The 20,437-nt window shown below is 39.8% G+C and overlaps 1 protein-coding gene across 23 annotated transcripts in view; it reads right to left on the minus strand.

Moving 5' to 3' along the window:
- Positions 1–20,437, minus strand: part of SGIP1 (SH3GL interacting endocytic adaptor 1) — a 201,186-nt gene that overhangs the window by 55,897 nt on the left and 124,852 nt on the right. For 11 of the 23 annotated variants that reach the window (XM_060624194.3, XM_060624215.2, XM_060624214.2 and 8 more), the window contains 6 exons: positions 20,200–20,285; positions 16,863–16,955; positions 13,631–13,705; positions 11,057–11,557; positions 4,079–4,206; positions 2,975–3,101 (listed from right to left, as the gene is read on the minus strand). In XM_060624194.3, coding sequence (XP_060480177.1) covers positions 2,975–3,101; positions 4,079–4,206; positions 11,057–11,557; positions 13,631–13,705; positions 16,863–16,955; positions 20,200–20,285 — 1,010 coding nt within the window. The remainder of the gene's footprint in view (positions 1–2,974; positions 3,102–4,078; positions 4,207–11,056; positions 11,558–13,630; positions 13,706–16,862; positions 16,956–20,199; positions 20,286–20,437) is intronic. The other 12 variants (XM_060624208.2, XM_060624203.2, XM_060624201.2 and 9 more) reach the window with 2 other exon arrangements.

The raw sequence follows: 20,437 nt of genomic DNA on the forward strand, positions 1-20,437 counted from the left end.
AAAATGGATATTTAAATTAGAGATAGCTCTGTTTATCTTTAAATGTCTAGGAGTTTGTTTCTTAGAACAATTTTAAACATTTTCTCTATTCCCATAATATTAGTAGGATTTTTCCCCAAAATCAAATAGTGAAGGGGTATGAGTTTTCCTTGTGCGAAAGGGGTTTCTTATATATTTCATTGATTCTGATATGTGCACTTTTCACATTTTAACATTTCTGAAATTGGGATGGGTCTTAAAATTAAAGTGGTAAGAAGGCATTGCATCTTAGCTCACTTGACAGTTTTCCCTTCCTTTTTAGTCATATATAAAATAACAGTGCATCTTCTGATAGAAAGTGTCTTAAAGTCAGTGATATACAGTTCCAGAGGGGTTCTTTGTTATTTGAGTGTGGCAGTGCACACAAAGTCCTATTTCAGGTGTGGCATCAGATTTACGACTTTGTAATCACAGCTTTCATGAAAGATTTTATGTCTAAAGTCTTTGGGGGCTGCATTTGTACAGGAATTGTGTGGGAAGATTAGGTTGGTCTTAAAAATTTAGTCCTTGAATTACGTTAAACTTTGCCATAAGCAACTACAAATAAATATGCACAAAGTTTCCACCACACTTGCCCCAGTTTGGGCTCAAATATCATAGGAAATGTCAAAAAAGTATTATGTGGTAGGAGGGAAATGTTGAGCCACCAATCTCAAAAATTTGCTGCTGAAATTCTTTATTCCCCCCAATGCCATTTGACTACCTAAAGTTGACATTCCAAGTCAGTCATGAATAGTTGGCCCTTTTGTGCTGAACGACCAAAGCACATTCTCTCCAGAAAGAGATAAACAGTAATACACAGAAGCTGTTGGTTAGTCATTTGACAACGTATTTACTTCAGAGAGAAGTGGCTGTCAGGTGACCCACAGCAACAGGAAGTAAAGAATAGGAGAGTGAGGAAGACAAAAACCAAATAAAAATAACAGAACCAAATGAATTAAATCAGAATGCTCCTCAGCAGTGAAGCAATATGAGTATCCTCTCAGGTGGCTTAATTTTTTTTTTTAACCCCTGTGTCATTCATCTTGAAAGAATGCATACTAGATGTGCTAAGAATCAAAGTCACTGGCCAGGATTTGAGATTTCCACAGCAGGGTGTATAAAAACACATGGTGTAAAACATGGGCACAGTTCAAATTCTCTGTGTGTAATTTTCTCTATGAATCTCAGTGAGTTTAAAGAGTATGTTAATCGGTCATCTGAGGTCACTTCAGGTCAGCTTTCTGAGTGACGGTTTCTTCTTCTTACTTTCTTCTCTGACCAACCAGGAAAATCACATGGGGTAGGTGGAAGAAATGATCTTGAGAAAAAAACAAAACAATGCCCCAAATAAAACAAAAACAAAAACAAAAACCAGAGAAGGAGTGGTGAAATGGCTGTAGCAATCAAGAATATTAGAGAGTGTTCAAAAACACAGGGTGTGCCTGGGTGGCTCAGTCGATTAAACGTTGGGCTCTTGATTTCTGCTCAGGTCATGATCTCAGGGTTTGTGACACTGAGCCCCATGTCAGGCTCCTCACTGACAGGGTGGAGCCTGCTTGGGATTCTCTCTCTCTCTCTCTCTCTCTCTCTCTCTCTGCCCCTCCCTCTCTAGTGCTCATGCTCTCTCTCTCTCTCTCAAAATAAGTAAATAAACATTTAAAAAAAATAAGGTTGAGACATTACAGAAAAAACGAACAAAAGCCCTAGAGAGAACTGACCTACTGGGCATCTTAAAATAGGAAGCCCCAAATTACCTCATTTGATGATGCAGAGAAAGAATAGACTAGGCTATGTAAATAATGTTAAATATCTGTCTATTAATGAATCTTACAAAATTGGATAGCTGGCTATATTTTTACCAAATTTGAAGGCTTCTTTTGAGGTGGCACGATTGAAAATATAGAACAAATGATACAGTTGAAGTTCTCTTTGGAGACCCTAGGAGGCACACCCTGCAAAAACAGGTTCTCAGAAGAGCTTCAGGCTTTGATCCAACTACTTCTCACATGGGCAGCTCTGTAGCGTGTTCCTCTTTGGTAAATAATAGCAGGAATTCATTTAGCTTTGGATTAATGATTCTCCCAAGCAATGCAGGATGGGCCGGCTGGTTTATGATATGGAAGCTTGGAGGGGAGATCAGACAATAAAGGAAGACAATGGGAAAAAATGGAACGGGAGAGCCCCAGGTCGAGACACCATGCGAACATGAGACAGCAGCAGCTTATGGAAGATGGGTAATGAGGTATAGAAAGAGATCAGCCTTGGGACGAGGGAAGATGCTCCAGGCAAAATGAGGCATTTAAACCTGGGAAAACCATCCAGCTGAGCAGCCATTCTCAACTCTTGACTTTCATCACACCATAAGGAAAGAGGCACAAAGGCATTTACTGAAAATGCCAGCAATGACTTATTTCTCGGGGAAAACTGACCACACATCACTGAAAAGCACTAGAAAAAAATGTCAAAAAGTCTGTTCAAGTCCCACAATGCCAACACTTAAACCATCTGTCAACAAAAGGGCAACCAAAAATGATCAAGAAATGAAAGTTTCAAGAAAATAGAAGATCTAAATTTTTGTGATTTCTGATGTGGTACACGATTGGCACTTAAATATTCCTCCTCAAAGGAGAATGTTTTCATTATAAGAAATAATATATCAATTACAGGACCTTATTTGATGATTTCTTCTTTATTTTTATGAATAGCTATGTATGGAATAGCATAAGAGAATTCCTGCAAAATATAGGTGTTAATGTTCTTTTATTTGTTTATCTGCTTAAAGCATTTTGCCTCCTTTGCTGAGAAGGTGCTTTTAAAAGAAGAGTCAGCTGATAGTAGCGGAACACAGAGCAAAATAATTTCAACCAGAAATATAGGGCCTTGAGGTTTTCAGATCATAAAAAAGAGCCAGTCAAAACAACAAACGGATTAAAAGAGAGGAGATAATTTTTACCAACTGTGGGAGTGGTGGCTGCACTCAGGGAATTGGTGGACGATATTGAAGAAGTACTTTCAGCTCGGGCAAGGGGTGCTATCGGAGGAGGACTGGAAGAATGTATGGGAGGGCTAAAAGGTCTGGGCTGCGGGAAAAAGAAAAGAGATGGAAAATTAGATACACAGGTGGTAGCACTTTTGTTCCATGTTTTTGACATCTCCCAGCACCAGATACGATAACTCAGGTTCTTACAAGAGTACAGGTGACACCATTTTTGTCTTGAAATTGATTATATCCACACAAGAGCTTATGGATGGAGCTGGAGGAACCGTGAGACATGGTGTGCTACACTCAGCAGGTATATCAGGCTTAGAGAAGCTGCAAACCGTGATGTGGTCAGTGATGTTTCAGGACTGTGAACATACATGCCCTCAGGGACTAAGCAGGTAACCTCATGTGAGAGCTTATACCCATTTAAGGATATTTACATACAATGTACTAAACTATGCTAGCTAAACCAAATATTGTGGACATCACCAGTTTGTGACTCCTGAGTGTTTGGATATCAAAGAAATTGACCTCTTCCAGAAGTCTCTTAATCATTCACACAGAATGTTTTCTACCTCTTCAGCCTTAAAACACAATGCAAGAAACACCTGGAACAAATTTATCAGGCTACCGCCCTCCTATGTATTCACATGGTGTGCCTAACACCAGTAAGTTTTCTTAGTCTAGGGATGGAAACCAGGACCTACCTACCCTACCCTCTCTTAGAGTCTTCTGAAAACAGATAAGTAGGGTGAAAGGAAACACCTCCCTTTTTAAAGGATTTAGCACAATTGAGCATTCCTATCTTAATTTGCATCAAACCCACTGTAGCAGAACTGACAGCCCCAGCTTCCAATTCCTACCGTTTTAGACCTTGACGTGAAAGATGGTAGTGATTTGGGGAGGGTTGAAATGTACACCCACCCTACAGTGACTGCCTCTCAGACGCCATCTGTCAGGGCCATTTGTACCAGTGATCTTGCGGCCATTGAGATGGCCTGTGTTAAGGTATTTTGGCTTGTTTGTCATTCTCACCCTGAGTCTCTGAGCAAGCCAGGGCAGAAGGGAACATACCACATCTCCAACTCCAGGTTTTCCTGGAGGTAGCTTTGGCCGAGATGGAGGCCGGGGAGGAGGCGGTGGAGGGGTGGTGCTACTGCAAGGAACCAAGGGAGTGGCTGGTCGAGCAGGGGATGATGCACCTGAAAGACAAACGGGTATTACAAATGGCTGGAAACACACATGGCCAAGAGCTGTCATCATGTGACTCCCCTTCCCCATCCCCACAATGCCAGTCCCAGATACTTTTCTTCACCTTACCAGTTAGTACACCCAACACTCTAGCATCTAGTGGTGTTTTTTTTTTTTTAACAAAGAAAAAAAAATCACTCAGAACTATAATTGATGGTAGAAGCTGAAGCTTATTGCCTTTTGTTGTCATGTGACACCCAGTGAAAGGTAAATCCTTTTATTACTCTCTGTGATGGAAAATATGCTTTAAGACCCTTTTAGCTGGGTGGTGAGTACCTTTTATTTTGACCACATGCACACTGAACTTAGAGTAAATTCTCTTGTTTTTGCATATTCAGGATTTATGTCAAGGTGAAAATGGAGGTTAGACCTTGAAGGAAGGTGAACGATTTTTCTACATTATATATATATGCATATATATTTTTTAAAAACATGTATAAGAGAATTCTCCTTTTTACTGTGCATCAAAATATGAGGGCTAGCTTTAATAAATGTAAGTAAACCCTTGATGGCAAGCAAAGGACAGCATAGAAGAAAGTAAATGAGATGTGGCACAAGTATGTTGCATTTAGCATCTTAATAACAGAAACACATTGAATTTAGAGGATTGTGTTTTTTGAAGGAGGCTATTTTGGAATCTCTTCTATGTAGAGTTTGCCCGTGATGATTTTTGTGGTGATTTTTAAAAGGGCCTCTTGGATTTACTTTTCTGGCTGTCAATGACAAGCAGGAGAAACGCAGAAGACACACAGAGGCATGCACACTAATCAGCACACCGGTAGGGTCTCTAGATTCAGGGCTCTGTCTATCTTTAGCCAGATGTCTGGGATATGTGGATAGACTATTTGGCTAAACACCTTAAGAAATTCAGATCAATATTCCAAATAGTTCTTGTTCAGAAAAGTTCCAACTACTCTAGAGGGTTGTCACTTTGGTTGGAAGCACAGATATCAGCTGGTTCCAATAAACTTCTAAGAAACCCTGCCTCAGGAAAATAACCGCACAGGGGTGCCTGGGTGGCTCAATCAGTTAAGCATCAGACCGGCTCAGATCATGATTTCGTGAGTTCGAGCCCCACGTCGTGCTCTGCGCTGACAGCTCGGAGGCTGAAGCCTGCTTCCAATTCTGTGTCTCCATCTCTCTCTGCTCCTCCTCTGCTCACACACACACACTCTCTCTCAAAAATAAGTAAACATTTTTTTAAAAAGGAAAATAGCTGCTTACTCCTATCCTCCCGTCCTACATGCCACAAAACGATGCTCTCTGGAGAATCCTAGATGAGCAAGATGCTGATCTCCATCTACAGATTTTGAGATTCTCAGAGAACTTTGACATTGAACAGCAGAGTGTGTTGTGTTTCTTTCTATTTTATAACGTTCTTATTCTTAGTGTGAAACCCTACTAAAATTATTGCCACCTCCATCCCTACTTCTACTGACTCTCCACCTTTACCACTTTTAACTGTATTCTTACTTCTTATTTTATGAGGCCAAGATCTATGCTAGATACTTTACATGCATTGTCTTATCCCCATACTAAGTTTTGCAGGAAGGTATTGTAGTTATCCTAATCAGAGCTAAAGCTCAGAGATATTCAGTAACTTGCTCAGTCACACAGCTCAGATGGTCTACTTAACTCCAAAGCCCAAGCTCTTAAATGCAATGTCTTGTAGCTTGAGGTGGATTGTGGAATCCCATATTTTGCATAAAGCCCGCTCTTATGTTTGCATCGACAGATTGCACACATCTCTCTCAACATAAATATTTTTAGTCTTTGGCTAATCTGTTTTTGAATAAAAAAAATAAGATGTGCTTTGACAGGTTCCACTACAAACTTTTCTTTTAACTTAACAGATTCACACCCAGGATGTTTTCAGGAAACAGAAGTGACAGCAAAGAGATGAAAAGTAAACCATTAAACGACAAAGTCTTTGTGAGGAAGTTTCATGGGGCTTTTTCTAGGTTCTGTTTCACTGGAAAACCATGCCATAGGAATGGTTGAAAATATCTATCCATGGTCTATCTATTCTGTTTCCAAGTAATAGTCTTCTGAATCCAGCTCAGGAAAAAGTCAGCTGCTTATCCTTCTTCTACATGTTCCAGGAGGGAAAGTTTTAAAAACCATTATCACTACTGCTTGGGAAAGTAATATGGGTGCTGTCATCAAGGCAGTGTGGAATAATGAAAAAAAAAAAAAAAAAAACAACTGGACAAACTCAGTTGCTCCGAGTTCTGACCCTGTCTGCCTCTTATCAGCTGTGGGATATTAACTTCTCTGACCCTCAGCTTCCTATTTAAAAAAAATTATATGCCTCTACCTTACAAGGTAATTGTAACAAACAAAATGGAAAACGCATGTAAGTGTTTAGTAAACTGTAAAATGCTACACAAATAAATGGGACTAGATCATACAGATACAACTAAAAGCGAAGAAAAAAGTGGCTAGTAGTTAACTGTTCTCCTTTTCCTTTCACTTTTTCCTAACTGAATTGACTTGATTGGCTTGTTATGCAGTTGGATAGACAGTGAGGCAGTGTTTATGAAGCAAAATCCTCTGGACAGAACCCTGAGTTCAGCACAGGGTATTCAGCACTTGAGGGGTATTTCATAAGTGACCTAAGGCTTCCCATGCTTTTGTGAGGTTGCAAAACTGTTCATATTCTAAGAATGTAGAAGGCTGTACATCTCTATCCTTATCCTTTGATCTGGAATTATATTTTCATTCATTCTTCAAGCAGTTATTCATTCCCAACAGTAGCACTGGAAAAAACTGGGTATCACGATTTTAAGTTTAACTTTAAAAATCACGTGTATGTTATTTGAGTTTTGTGAGTTCAAAAAAGTTAGCAACCAATAACATGCTCTGAATCCATTTCTGCATCAACTTGAAGTTCTAGCATAGTGTCTTTGGTAGCCCCTTGGAAACCACATAACTATTGATTCAACTTTCATCTCTCTTTGTTGGCTAGTGGCTTCCCTATTTAGACTGCCACTCTAAAAAGACTTGTAGTTAGGAAATATATTTGTTCAATTCAACCCCAGGTAGCTAACACTCATTCGTTTATGTGTGTGTGTGTGTGTGTGTGCGCGTGTGTGTAACATCTTTTAATATTGTCTTCGTTTCTCAAGTTAGAGAATGTTGCACTGAACATCCTATCTTTACTAACATCTCTCTTTCCCTAGTCTTTAAACTTGCTGCAGGCCAATAAAACTCTTTCTCCCTCCTATCTCCTGGCACATAACCCACAAGAAACCAGAAATGGCCTTTGCCAAGAGAATCATCATCTCCATTCCAATAAAGCAAAGTTCTGGCCAAACTAGGTATTTATAACTTTGCCATAAGGAAATTGGACTTCTTAAAGCAAATTCTTAACTTCGAACAGTTTTTCAACATCAGGTAAAGCAACTGATTGACAAGGCTGTGAGTACTGTCTAACTTGGTCAGTGACCAAGTGAATAAAATTTCAAAAGTGAGCATAATGACACCCAGTTAAATATAGTTTGAGACATACAGGAAAAGCTAGTCTCATCAGGCTAAGTATTATAAAAAGGAGGTCTTGGGGCGCCTGGGTGGCTCAGTCGGTTAAGCGGCCGACTTCGGCTCAGGTCATGATCTCACGGTCCATGAGTTCGAGCCCCGAGTCGGGCTCTGTGCTGACAGCTCAGAGCCTGGAGCCTGTTTCGGATTCTGTGTCTCCCTTTCTCTCTGACCCTCCCCCGTTCATGCTCTGTCTCTCTCTGTCTCAAAAATAAATAAACGTTTAAAAAAAAAAAAAAAAGGAGGTCTTGAGAAGCATTGTTAATCTTTAAAACATGTGGCCCTCTCTCATTGTGTTCATCTCTCATTGTGTTCATCGTAAAATTACATTTCTGCTAGTCTGTGTATATTCCATCAATAAAACATTACATGGCAAATAAACTAGGAATTAATTATGGAGATAATGGTGCAAAGTTTTATTTATTCATGAGCTTCATTGATGGAGTTCAATCTTCCACTTAAAAATTCAATCTTTTAATACCAGCAAAGTATAGTTTTTTCCAGTTCAATCATTAATCATCAATAGTCTTTGGGGCACCTGGGTGGCTCAGTCAGTTAAGGGTCTGACTCTTGATTTTGGCTCAGGTCATGAACTCATGGTTTGTGAATCTGAGCCTCATGTCGGGCTCTACACTAACAGCACAGAGCCTGCTTGGGATTCTCTCCCCCCCTCCCCCGCCATGGGCTCTCTCTCTCTCTCTCTCTCTCTCTGTCTCAAAATAAATAAATAAAAATTTAAAAAAAGAATCAATAGTCTTTACTGGTAACACCTGAAAATAATTTCAAATAAGGGTATGGCAGCTAAACATAAAGATGACAACCAAATTCTCAAAGATTTCAGAAAGAAAGCTAAGGCTCCCTTCTGCAGTCATTAGGTCAGTGGTCAATTCAATTAAACATCTTCCAGAGTCTTGTGGAAGGGGATGGAAGAAACGGATGAACAACAAAACTGCCTTGACCTCCCTCTCCCCAACTAAACATGACCATTTTGAGAACAGCACAGTGGCCTACCACTGGAATGAGGGGGTTATTCCTCTAGAAGTCTTTTCAGAAGACTGAGAGCCTCACCCTGGAAAGAGAGTACCATAGAAGACCCTGGAAACACACCCCTCTTTGACATTAGGCAGCCAGCTTCTTTGGGTTTGAAATCTGAACTGAAGGCTTTACCTAGGGTCTCTTTATTACCTTTACAGATAAGCAAGGAGGCTTATATCCCAAAAATGGTCTAAAAAAGCATCAGAGGATGGAAGCGGGTACTCTAACAATCTAGAAATGTAGAGGGGAGAACAGAGAAGTGGGTTTTGGAAGAAAACTTTTGGTAATCTTGTTGATGACACAGTGCAGTATAGGTGGGTGTCAGTGGTCAAGTAAGTTTGGGATATTTTGTAACTAAACCCTGAAAGACTGCCCGGAGAGCACAGTGATTAAGAACATAGGTTCAGAATCAGACAGACCTGAGCATGACTGAATATCCCAAGTCTATCACCTGTAGCTGTGTAAACCTGGGAAAACTACTTGACATCTCTGAGCCTCAGTTTTCCCATCTGTAAAATAGGAGAAATAAGAGCATTTATCACATGGGGTTGTATGGATGAAATGATGTGCATAAAGCATTAAGATGATACCCAGGAGAAGAAACTATAGCTGTTATTATTGGCAAAATAAAGGCTATCAGAAGTCCTATAGTAAATAAAACCCTGCTGATTTTGTTTTAACATAATGTTCCTGAAACTTGTTTGTGTACCGAATCGTTTTCCTTTTTTATTGGAGGAAGGCACATGGGCACACGTAATGATATAAAACATCGATATAAAACCTGTACCACCTGTGTGTGGTACAGGTGAATCTCCAGCCCTCTCCTTGATCAGCTTGGATGCTTAAAGCACAGGAATTTTCACACATAAAGCAAGCACTGAACTACCCCATTAAAAGAGGCAGCAGTGATTACTGATTTTTAGAATAGAGACAAATGCCTCTCCTTCCTGCCTCTTACTAGATCTAAATAGCATAAACTTGGTCACCTCTTCCAAAGCAAATGTAAAACAAAAAGCACACGGCACCCCCGAGAAAGTGCCCAAACTGAACCCACAGGCACAGAAGGGAAGCACCAAAGGGTCTTGCCAGACAAATGTGAGCACCAGTAGAATAAAAACTATGGAAAAAGATACACTAGAAAATTTTGATCTTTCTTCGGTTTGCATGGTAGGTGTTCCCATCCTATAAAGCTTCAAATAAAGAAATCCAAAATATCAGATTCAATATCAACATTCGCATATAGAGTCCCAAGTGTACATTTCTGATAGACTTTTCCATCACCTGTCATGATACTTAAAGTTGACTTCGTAGGCTGATGAGCTTCTCAAAATCAAACCAGAGAATAATTTGTCTTCAGTGGCAGCTTGATTAACTTGTGGATGCAGTAAGGTATATTCTTTTTGCTGTCCCCTAAAATCTCCTTTTCAAACCCTAGTTCTTTTTTTCTGAAGTAATTAGAAGGATTACTCTAATTGCTAATGGCTCTCCCCTACAAAAAAAGAAAGAAAGGAAAAGGAAAAAAAGTAGAAGAAGAAAGAATACATTCACCTACCAAAATTAGGACCCTTGGCGGAAAAAGTATAAATTTTCAGTTATAAGATGAATAAAGTCTGAGGATCTAATGTATACCCACCTACCCCCTAAAAAGGTAAATATGTGACATGTGATGTGTTAGTTAACTTGATGGGAGGAAGCCTTTCAATATATATATATATATATATATATATACATATATATATATATACATATATATATATATAGTCACATTGTACACTTTAAGTATCTTACAATTTTGTCAATTATACTCAATAAAGCTGAAAACAAAGCAAAACAAACTAAAAAATGAAACCCTTCATACAGGCATCTGACAGGGAAATTATACACTTAACATGAAACACACTGGCTATGAAATCTGTCTTTTTAGAACTTTCCTGAATCCCAAATGATGGCACAGCAGCTTCCCTTACAAAACATACACTTTCTATCTGCAGGGTGGAAAGCAGGACACTCCTAAGGGCTAGGAGCGCAGGGCAGAACACATCCACAGACTCGTACTATGACAGCATTCAATGCACTAGGACATGCCATGGGGCCACAGAACACCCACACCAAAGGAGGGATGGCTGAAGCTCTAAAGCCAACTGCCAGGCAGGAGGAGGGTGTTGCTCACACTGCAGCAGCCATGGCCATTCCCGGTCACATGAAGCACACTCAAACAGTAAGACATACCACTGGTGGTCCCCGTACCACTGCCCGAGCCAGGTCCAGGGGATGAAACCACAGTCCTGTAGGTGGGTGGTGGTGGGGGAGGTGGGGTTGCTCTCTGTCCCAACCCAAAATCTTTGGGAGATGAGATTGTTTCTAAGTAATCATCTTTAATGAAGGTCTGCTCAGCGATTTTCTTCTGGACTTCTTCTAAATTGAGCGGCGATGGTACATTGCGAGGAGGACCAGGGGGTCCTGAGGGGCCTGGGGGGCCCGGAGGGCCCGGGGGGCCTGGAGCTGGGGAGTCAGATGGGTTGTCTGATGCAGCTGGTGGGGACACCACCTTTTCCCTTGGAGTCAACTCTGGAGTAACATGTTCCGGGGACGTATCAGAAAAATGGACCCACTTTTCTTCAGCATTAACAGCAACAGACTTGGGGGACAACACTGGGCCAAAAATGCTGTCCAAGTCATTGATTGATGGTAGTTTTTCAATTTTGACCTCTGTGGCTGACTGGTCATTTCCTGTGGTTAAAGTAGTTGATTTTTAACTTTAATTAACTTTGTGAATATTATTTGTATGGGGTGGGGGTGGGAGGGGTGAGGCAAAGAATAGTAAATAGATTGCCTTGTGAGGTTAAAAATAACTAGACCAGAGCTGAAGGGGAGGAGAGAGTTCCCTGTCTCCATAATGTGAGAATTATCATTTTATGTTGTTATTTTACCCTTTTTGCTGGGTGACCCCAGTTAGCTATTTTTACCACCATTGAAAGCATTGAGCATGCTCCCGCTCTCAAAGGCTGCTCACAAGAGTGCAAAGTGTGATCATTTTGAAAAGGCTGCACTTTGAGAAGGTTCACAGAGTACAGCCTCTGAAACTGCATTCCAAAAGGGAGGTCCCTTCTGAAAGTCTGGCCTACTGAAATATAGACAACACAGTAGAAAAATAATTGATAGCTGAAAATCACCTTCATATTTGACAAAGACTGTCTACTTGAGCATATTAAAATGTTTAGTGAAACTAATAATATCTGTTAGTTTAAAAAATATCATAAATAGCTAAATACACCAGAAACAGTACTACGATTATTTAAAGGACTATCCCCACATATATATTTACACACACACACATATACACCCCACGTACAACACACACAGGTTATTGAGAAGACATTTACTACTTATTAGAACTATCACATATATACTTATTTAATAGGGAGGAAAATTGCAAAACATCTTTATAATTTCTTTTCTCATCAAGTTCAACCTGTTAACTTCGTAGGCATAACTGTGAAGTACATGAACCAGAAAAGTCTCTGGCCTAAACATTAGCATCAGCTATTCTTTTTAATTCTTACCAGTAATAAAAGGAAAAAAAATGAAAACCATCTTCTGCAGCCTGACAAGGAATGCTTAGTCAAAACAGCAATGTGAGGAAGTGCACTTCTTAAAAACTATTGAAATTAGAAACTGTTCCCTGAATAATTGTGGGGCATGAGCAGAAGCAACTAAACCTTTAAAGAATACTTTGGCTCTAAGAACTGGCTTAGTACTTCCATATTTCGTGTTCGAAAAGAATTAACCTTCAAGGTTCCCAGGCCACAGATAAATGGGGTAGCAGTTTGCATATCCCACAATATTTATAATTTTGTCGCTGGTAGAGTTATTTGTCTCTAATATATTTATGGTAATACAAGGAATCAAAATGATTTGAACTTGGAAACACCCTTACCTATGATACTCTGGATGACTTTTTATTGGATTTTAATCAGTATAAATTTCAAAAATGACTATGCCTTGCACTTGGTCTTATTGATGAATACCTACTCTGTAGCTCTCAAGCTCACCAGGCTGCATATATAGCGAAGGATGAAACTTCAATAGAATTCCAAAGGTGATAAAAACCATATTCTAAGGGTCCAGACACATAAAATAGCAATGACTGCTTTGGACTTGCTAGTCCAATAATAGATTATAAATTGCATGAATATGTAGTATTGATTTTAATAGAAGGTAAAATGTGCCTTAGAAATATCTGTCTAAAGGCATGTGGCAATTCCTTGCCATATTTCATTATCCTTACACATCTCTTTGCCATGGGATAATATGGATTACTGGGAAAAAAAAATTCCCCACCTCCCAAGCTTACCCATATGCTGCACATCCTGGGAGCCATCCTATGTCTTTGTAGACTAGACATAGTTTTAATTTGTAGTTTTAATTCTAGGAAAAAAAATTATCAGTTCTTGGGACAATGCGAACTGTGCCTTGAGATTTTGAATCTGTAAATCATTAAAATGAGCTCCAATGAAGTGAAATACCAATTAAACAAGGACGTTTGCTATTGAGATTGTTTTCTTTCACTTCACACGTAAACGTGGCTCTCATTCAACAAAATGACACAGAGGGAAAATTAGTTGAGAAAGAGAACCGTTTTGTGAAACCTGAGAGTGATACTTTAAGTAAGTGGGAATGGAAGGAACACTGAATGCGAACATTTTCACGCTTTGTGTCTACAGCTTCTGACACATCCATGTTGAGGTCCGGGGCCACCGCTGGTGGCCGTATCACCCCAGAACAGGAAAAACGGAAGCTCACCTGGTGCAACTGTTAGTGGGGAACCTGTTCGGGGCGGGGTGGCCGGTACATTTTTGGGAGGCAGTGGGGGAGGTGCTGCAAAGACACAGGAAGTCAGGCGTTATTGATGATTTTCTCCCTAAATTACACAGTATTCTGCAGGTCAGCAGGATGTGCGCTTTCATTCACATTCCTGCTGTTGGAAATGTTACCACCATTAATGGTCTACAGATTTCTAAGTTCAGAGCTAAGAAACTGAAGCAGGACCCCTTCAGATTCTTCCATTTTATGCTAATGAGAATTTGTCAAAAGAATGTCAGATAATGATAATGTCTTCATTTTATTTATTCATTCCTTTCTTGGACGAACTTCACGCACCAACAAAGTTCTATATCCTGTACTAGGAACTAGGGGCAAAGGGCTAAATAAAAGAAGCCTCTGTCCTCAAGGAATTTATGAATGAATGGATGAATATCATGTTAACAGATGATTACAATCCAGGGGTGGTCGAGGAAATGAGAATTATCTTGGTGGAAGCTCAGATGAGGGGGTTTTTAATGTAGTCAAGATAGTATTGCCTAGGTTGAGTCTGGAAAGATTTCTCAAAGTCATATATCTTAGGGGCGCCTCGGTGGCTCAGTTGGTTAAGTGTCCAACTCTTGATTTTGGCTCAGGTCATGATCTCACAGTTGTGAGATCAGACTCTACTGTTTAACATTCTCTCTCTTCTCCCTCTTCCTCTGTCCCTCTCTCCCCTCAAAAAAAAGTCACACATCTTAAATTTTAGTATATTTTTGAATGTCTGAAGCAATATGATTTGGAGCAAGGAAGAGTACATAGATTCCCTTGGTAAAAATTATGGCTAAACAAAACCCTTCAGATAGAAAAAGTATTGTATCACTGCCCCAACCCAGAGATTCAACCTTCTGAACTAGACTTGTCATTTTGCGGGCAAAGTTAGGGATTACTATTTCAACAGGTACATTTTTTTGTCTTATTCTTTCTTTCTTTTTAAAAAATGTTTGTTTATTTTTGGAAGAAAGAGAATGCGAGCAGGGGAGGGGCAAAGATCGGGGGCGGGGGGGGGGGGGGGGTTTGGGTTACAGAGAATCGCTGACAGCTTCGACGCTGAAAAAGCATACCCGAACTCACAAGTCCTGAGATCACGACCTGAGTCAAAGTCTGACGCTCAACCGACTGAGCCACCCAGGAGCTCCTTATTCTTTCTTTAAATGTATGGCTTCCTGTTACCTGCTACATTTAGTAGATTCAAAGAGTTCCCACTAATCTCATAAACCAGTGAATCTGAATGTGGCCCAATCTTTCATAACCTAAAAGCAGAGTGGGTCAGCTGGGCCCTGGCTGGAGAGCTCTTACAGTATCCTCTCCCTGCCTGCATTAAAAAGAGCCCCTTTGTGTCACTCCACCCTCACTTGACTTCATTTAATTTCAGAAAGCATCCCATCTTTCTATACACCAGGCATGGCTGACAGCTACCATCCTAAAGCCCAGAAATACCTGGTTCCTAATCTTAGTTATGAGCTTCTGAAAACTCCACCTCAAACGGATCGTGTTTTTCTACAGAAGCTGAGAGTCAATCAGGGGCTCTGTTTTTGATGAAGGTTCTCTGCAAAAATTGAGATCATCATCAATAAAAATACACAAAATACCATAAGAGCCTCATAATGTAAAATAGCAAATTTATGCTGCAACCATGAAATGAGCAAACTTACGCAATACATCTCGATTATACAATAGCCTTTGCTGTGCTAAGTGTAACCACAGCACATAAAACTCATAAAACTCTAAAATGTCAATAATTGGTCTTAAAATCAATACATTTCATTTATGGACTTTCTTGGCATCTAGGAAAGGTTTTCTAGGAATAATCTGGATGGCTCAGTTTCTAAAGAAAGCTTTTCAAGGAAGTTAGAGCTTTTTCACTGGCTTTGTTTCCCAGTAGCAGAGAGAAACATTCAAAATCACACCACTGGGGTTCAAATTCTCTCAAAAACACATCTTTGAAAGTTTAGACGTTTAAAATAGTTATTGGTGATGCTGTTTTTCCTATCTTGTTTTATGAGGGAAATACCTTTGGAAGGACTGGATCACCTGGTTTCATAGCACTAATCCCAGTAAACAACCTCTGGGACTTTGATCAGGAATCTCCTCGGTTAATTCCTACGATTATTTTTAAGACCCATAATGCAGAGCCCTGGGAAGGCTGAACTGGTAAAGTATTAATTGGTGTGTATATATAGTATTAATTTCCCACAAAGGAAAAATATTCTCTGCATCCCATCTCACCACCAAACATCCTTTTCTGAGACCCAATTTTCTTCCTACAGTCATTTTAAGGAGTACTTTCCACAAGCACATATGCTACGGGAAGTTTACTGAAATGAGAACTCAAGAAATCCATCAAGTGGGTGGCTTGACTGAATGAACAATCCATTCAGGCCAAATAGCTCAACCCACCACAGGTGAAGGGCTATCAGCATCTTCAGGAGAGGGTGGGGGGTAGGGGGCGTGCTGAGATAGCATCGCTGATGGCCCTGCTTTAAGACAAGTTTGCCCTGACCTCCTATCTCAGCTTCCCACCAAATAGCATCATTTCTCTTGCTCTCCACTATCCCTCTTTCTTCTCAATGTGTCCTTTCTGTTCTATGCATCCTCCTTGTCCTGTAGGACTAGCAGAGACTATCTGACTTTTTCACTTCTGTGTTGTGTGATAGTCCAGTACCTGGAGCATGGTAGATTCTCTAGCTTACTTGCTTCTCTCTCTTCTGTGTGCATGGTGAATGAATGAATGAACAAGCCTATAGGATGTCAGAAGAAGCTGTGATTCAAAGTTAATAATTTTATTATATTATTCCTGACTTGACAAACTGCCCTAGACCCCTTTACCTCTAAAGCCTATTAGAATAACCTCTTTTCTAGGGCGCCTGGGTGGCTCAGTTAAGCGTCTGACTCTTGATATTGGCTCAGGTCATGATCTCGGAGTTGTGGAATTGAGCCCCATGTCAGTTTGCACTGAGCATGGAGCCTGCTTGGGATTCTTCCCCACTCCCCCCCCTCCCCAACTCATTCTCTCTCTCTCTCTCTCAAAATAAACTTAAAAAAAGAATAACATGTTTTCTTAATATTATACAATCCAAGTGTTGCTTATGTACTTTCTAAGAGTTGCTTAATTTCACTATGCAGACAGTAAAATGAGTCACTTATTTTTCCAGACAGAGCAGACACAACTTACTTCCAGTGGGAAAAGGCCTTGTTAACTTTGGCGACTCGATGCTTGGATTAATTGGTTGGCCTGAACCCCATATCTCAGGCTGATCTAAAAGAACTGGAAACATAAAAAGAAAATTTCCCAGGGTGAGTCCAAAAAAGAAATATTCCTGGATTTTAGAACTTAAAATGTCAGTTTAAAGATGAGCTTCACAGAATTATCTCCCTCTTGTCTTAGTCCTAGCAAAGTAATTTAGAAGTGTGCTGGTCCTCATTCTTTTCAAACAAAGAATGGAAATGGCAGTGGTGTGTGTGTGTGTGTGTGTGTGTGTGTGTGTGTGTCTGTGTGTGCACACATAGCTAAATAAAATCTTTCAAAATACAGTATCTGCATTTTCTTCCTGGTTGGTCACTTAAGGACATTCTGAATGTTAGTACATGTACTGGCTCTGTTTTGGGCACCCATTTGAAGATCCAGGCATTAATCCCATCCATGCATGTTCATTTCAAGTTGGTTTATTTAAAGTTTGGTATGAATATGCTTCAAAAATGAAAATGCCTGGGTTCTGTAGAGTGGTTCATATCTTTAAAGGATAGTACAGGGTCTTTAAATAAACCTTTTATGGCATCCTAAAGATAAATGAAATTACCCTAAAAATGTTTGGTAAATATCTTAAGAGAACCAACAAAATAAACAGGGGCTTCGATACCTAAAGTAAACTAGGGAAATTAGGTATTGGGCCTAACGACACTGAACCTAACGTAGCTTCCATTTCTTCTATCTTCTTGTTTTGATTTTTTTTATTGCTATGGTAACAATGTAAACAACTAGGTTTTCTCCATACATATCATTTGCCAGGATCTATGGAAGTACTGCTTATAATTCATTATGTGGTAAAGCACAGGCTGGGTGGTTAGTGGGATATGAATTTGAATCCAGCCTCTAAGACTGTAGGAACTTGGGCCAGTCATTTCACCTCTGAGCTTGCCTTCCTTCTGTTTAGAGATAGTAAGAACAATCCAAGAGTTACTAAAAGGATCACAAGAGATAATACATACAAATAAAACGTACACAAAATGCATATAGCACACTTATCCCAAGGCCAGAATATTATTAAATATTCTAATCCTTACAACACCAGCCTGTGGTTGATTAGTGCCATTTTCAGTAGAAGAAGTAAAGACTAAAGGGATTAAATAATGTGCCCAAGAGCTACCTATTGGTAGCTGAGAGGGGCTGAGATCTGATCCTGGGCGTGCATACATGACTCCAAAATACAAATTTTGCCCCCAGGCCTTATAAGTTAGTGACGGAAGAATCGATGAAATGCAGTGAGAGTGCGTAGATATGAAAGGTTAAGTGCAGATATTGGAAGAGCAAGTGTGCGTGGGCAAATGCTGGAATTTTATCGAACTTTGGGGGATGAAACCACCTCAAGAAAAAGCAAGCCAGGCTCATGGACAAGTTCAGGTGTGTCTCTCCTCTCCACCACAAACACAAAGATGGTCTTGGTTATATTTTGTTTTAATATGAAAGCAAACATTCCCCAAAGATGTGGAGTAGCATTTTTTCCCCATGGATTATATGTGGGACACCACCTCAATTTTCAAAGAACTGTTTTCTAGGGGCGCCTGGGAGGCTCAGTCAGTTCAGCATCAGACTCTTGATTTCAGCTCGGGTCATGATCTCACGGTTCATGAGATCAAGCTCCATGTTGGGCTCTGCATTGACAGCGCAGAGTCTGCTTGGGATTTTCTCTTTCCCTCTCTCTCTACTCCTTCCCCACTCTCTCTCTCTCTCAAAATAAATAAACTTTTTTAAAAAATAGCTGCTTTCTATTTTGTAAATCAGGTTTCCATACAGTTAGGGGATTCCTTTAATAGGTAGATTCAGATGCAACAAATAAAATCCCACCTTTAGTCACTATACAATTATGTCATTGAAAGGAAAAGTGATCATAGCTGAGTTAATAAGACAACTGATAACCCATCGCAAGGCCACCTTTATTTAGGGATTTTAAGTTGTAGACATTTAAATCCCTAAAGGTGTATTTAGGGATGTTCCTTATACATCTTCCTAACTGTATCATTGAAAAATATTTTGATGTGGTTGACTGCTAGCGGTCTTCCAGTATCTATTCTCCATTTCTTCTATAGTTAAGAAGTTCTAGCTGGCCATATGGCACTAAATTCTTTCTGATTGGCTCTAGTTAAAGTGATGCCTGTCTCTTCCAGATTTTGCTTTCACGAGAATTGGCAGTGAATTCCACTGGTCCTCCCTGTCCCCCGCCCCCTCTCCACTTTACTCTCACTGGGAGATGATGAGAGCTGGAGCAGCTCCCGTGGACCCAGACATGAAGACCATGTACTGAGAACAGCAGAACCACCCTACCATCCCTGTATTGTTTACTTTGAGATTGTTAACAAAAGACAGAAATAAAATTCTATATTGTTTAGCTCCCTGTAATTTGGAGTCTCTTTGTTACTATAGTTTAGTTTACTCATTATGCTTTCAAGTCCTGTTGTCCTCAACAGTTAAATTTTATTTCTTTGCCCAACGGTATAAAAAATAACATTTTATTATACACATACAACAGTGCTTTTAAATCAAATGATGTTTTTTAATAAAAACATCCCATATTACCAAACACGGACACTGGAGATATATGCATTGTACGTAAATACATTTCAGAAATAGATTAGATCCCTTTAATAAAGAGTTTCATTTACGTCAGCAAGGTATACATTATTTATAGCCATCCAAAAAAGATGGTTAATTTTAAAAAGTTAAATATTTAAATCTAGGAATAAATGTTTAATGGGTAAACCCAATAAAATTGGCTGAGTTGATAATTTTTTCCAAAACATTTTGCTTGTAAGTTGCTCAATGAGTCAAGGTCATTCCTGGGTCTTGAGCCTGCAAACAAGTCTGGTGAGCAGTCCAACTGACACCTCCAGTGACAAGGTGGAGAAGAGAGTAAATGTGGTCAGAGAGGCTAGATCACAGTGACAGTGACTGTGACAGGGAGTTTAAGGTCTTGGTCCACAACGATAACTGTTTGGACCCCAGGGCACTTATTCCCTGACTTATTCCCAGTGATTTGTATAGATTTGCAGTAATTCTTACTGACCACTTTTGAGGAGTGAACTTGTTAATTATTTGATATTTCTGGAAGCAAGGTTTCAAATCCTAAAATACTAGAGGTTTGCAAATGAAACTCTTATCCCCATAGCACGCCTGGATCAGAGCTTCTCTTTCACATGAGGATCTGATGGTACATGGCTCAAGTTACATGCCTTTCCTCTAGGTAAGTTATACTTCAATGAAAAGAAAAATCTATAGAGATACACGTTTTGCCTACCTTCTGTCTTCTGTTCATCAAAAGCTGATTCTAATGGAGGACCAAAGAGGGGAGCAAGGGCCATAGTGTCATCTGGAGGCTTTTTGCTAAATTACACCCATTAAAACAAAACATAGAGAAAGGGGATATTAATGCTAAAAATATATACAAGCTTTCAAATGTTTTTCATGGCAAGGAAGATATATGTGTGCATATTTGGGTACATACATATGCATGTACGCAAGCTCCCATGGGGCCA

Source organism: Panthera onca, chromosome C1 (assembly GCF_046562875.1).
Source record: "Panthera onca isolate mPanOnc1 chromosome C1, mPanOnc1 haplotype 2, whole genome shotgun sequence".
NCBI classification, from domain to species: domain Eukaryota; kingdom Metazoa; phylum Chordata; class Mammalia; order Carnivora; family Felidae; genus Panthera; species Panthera onca.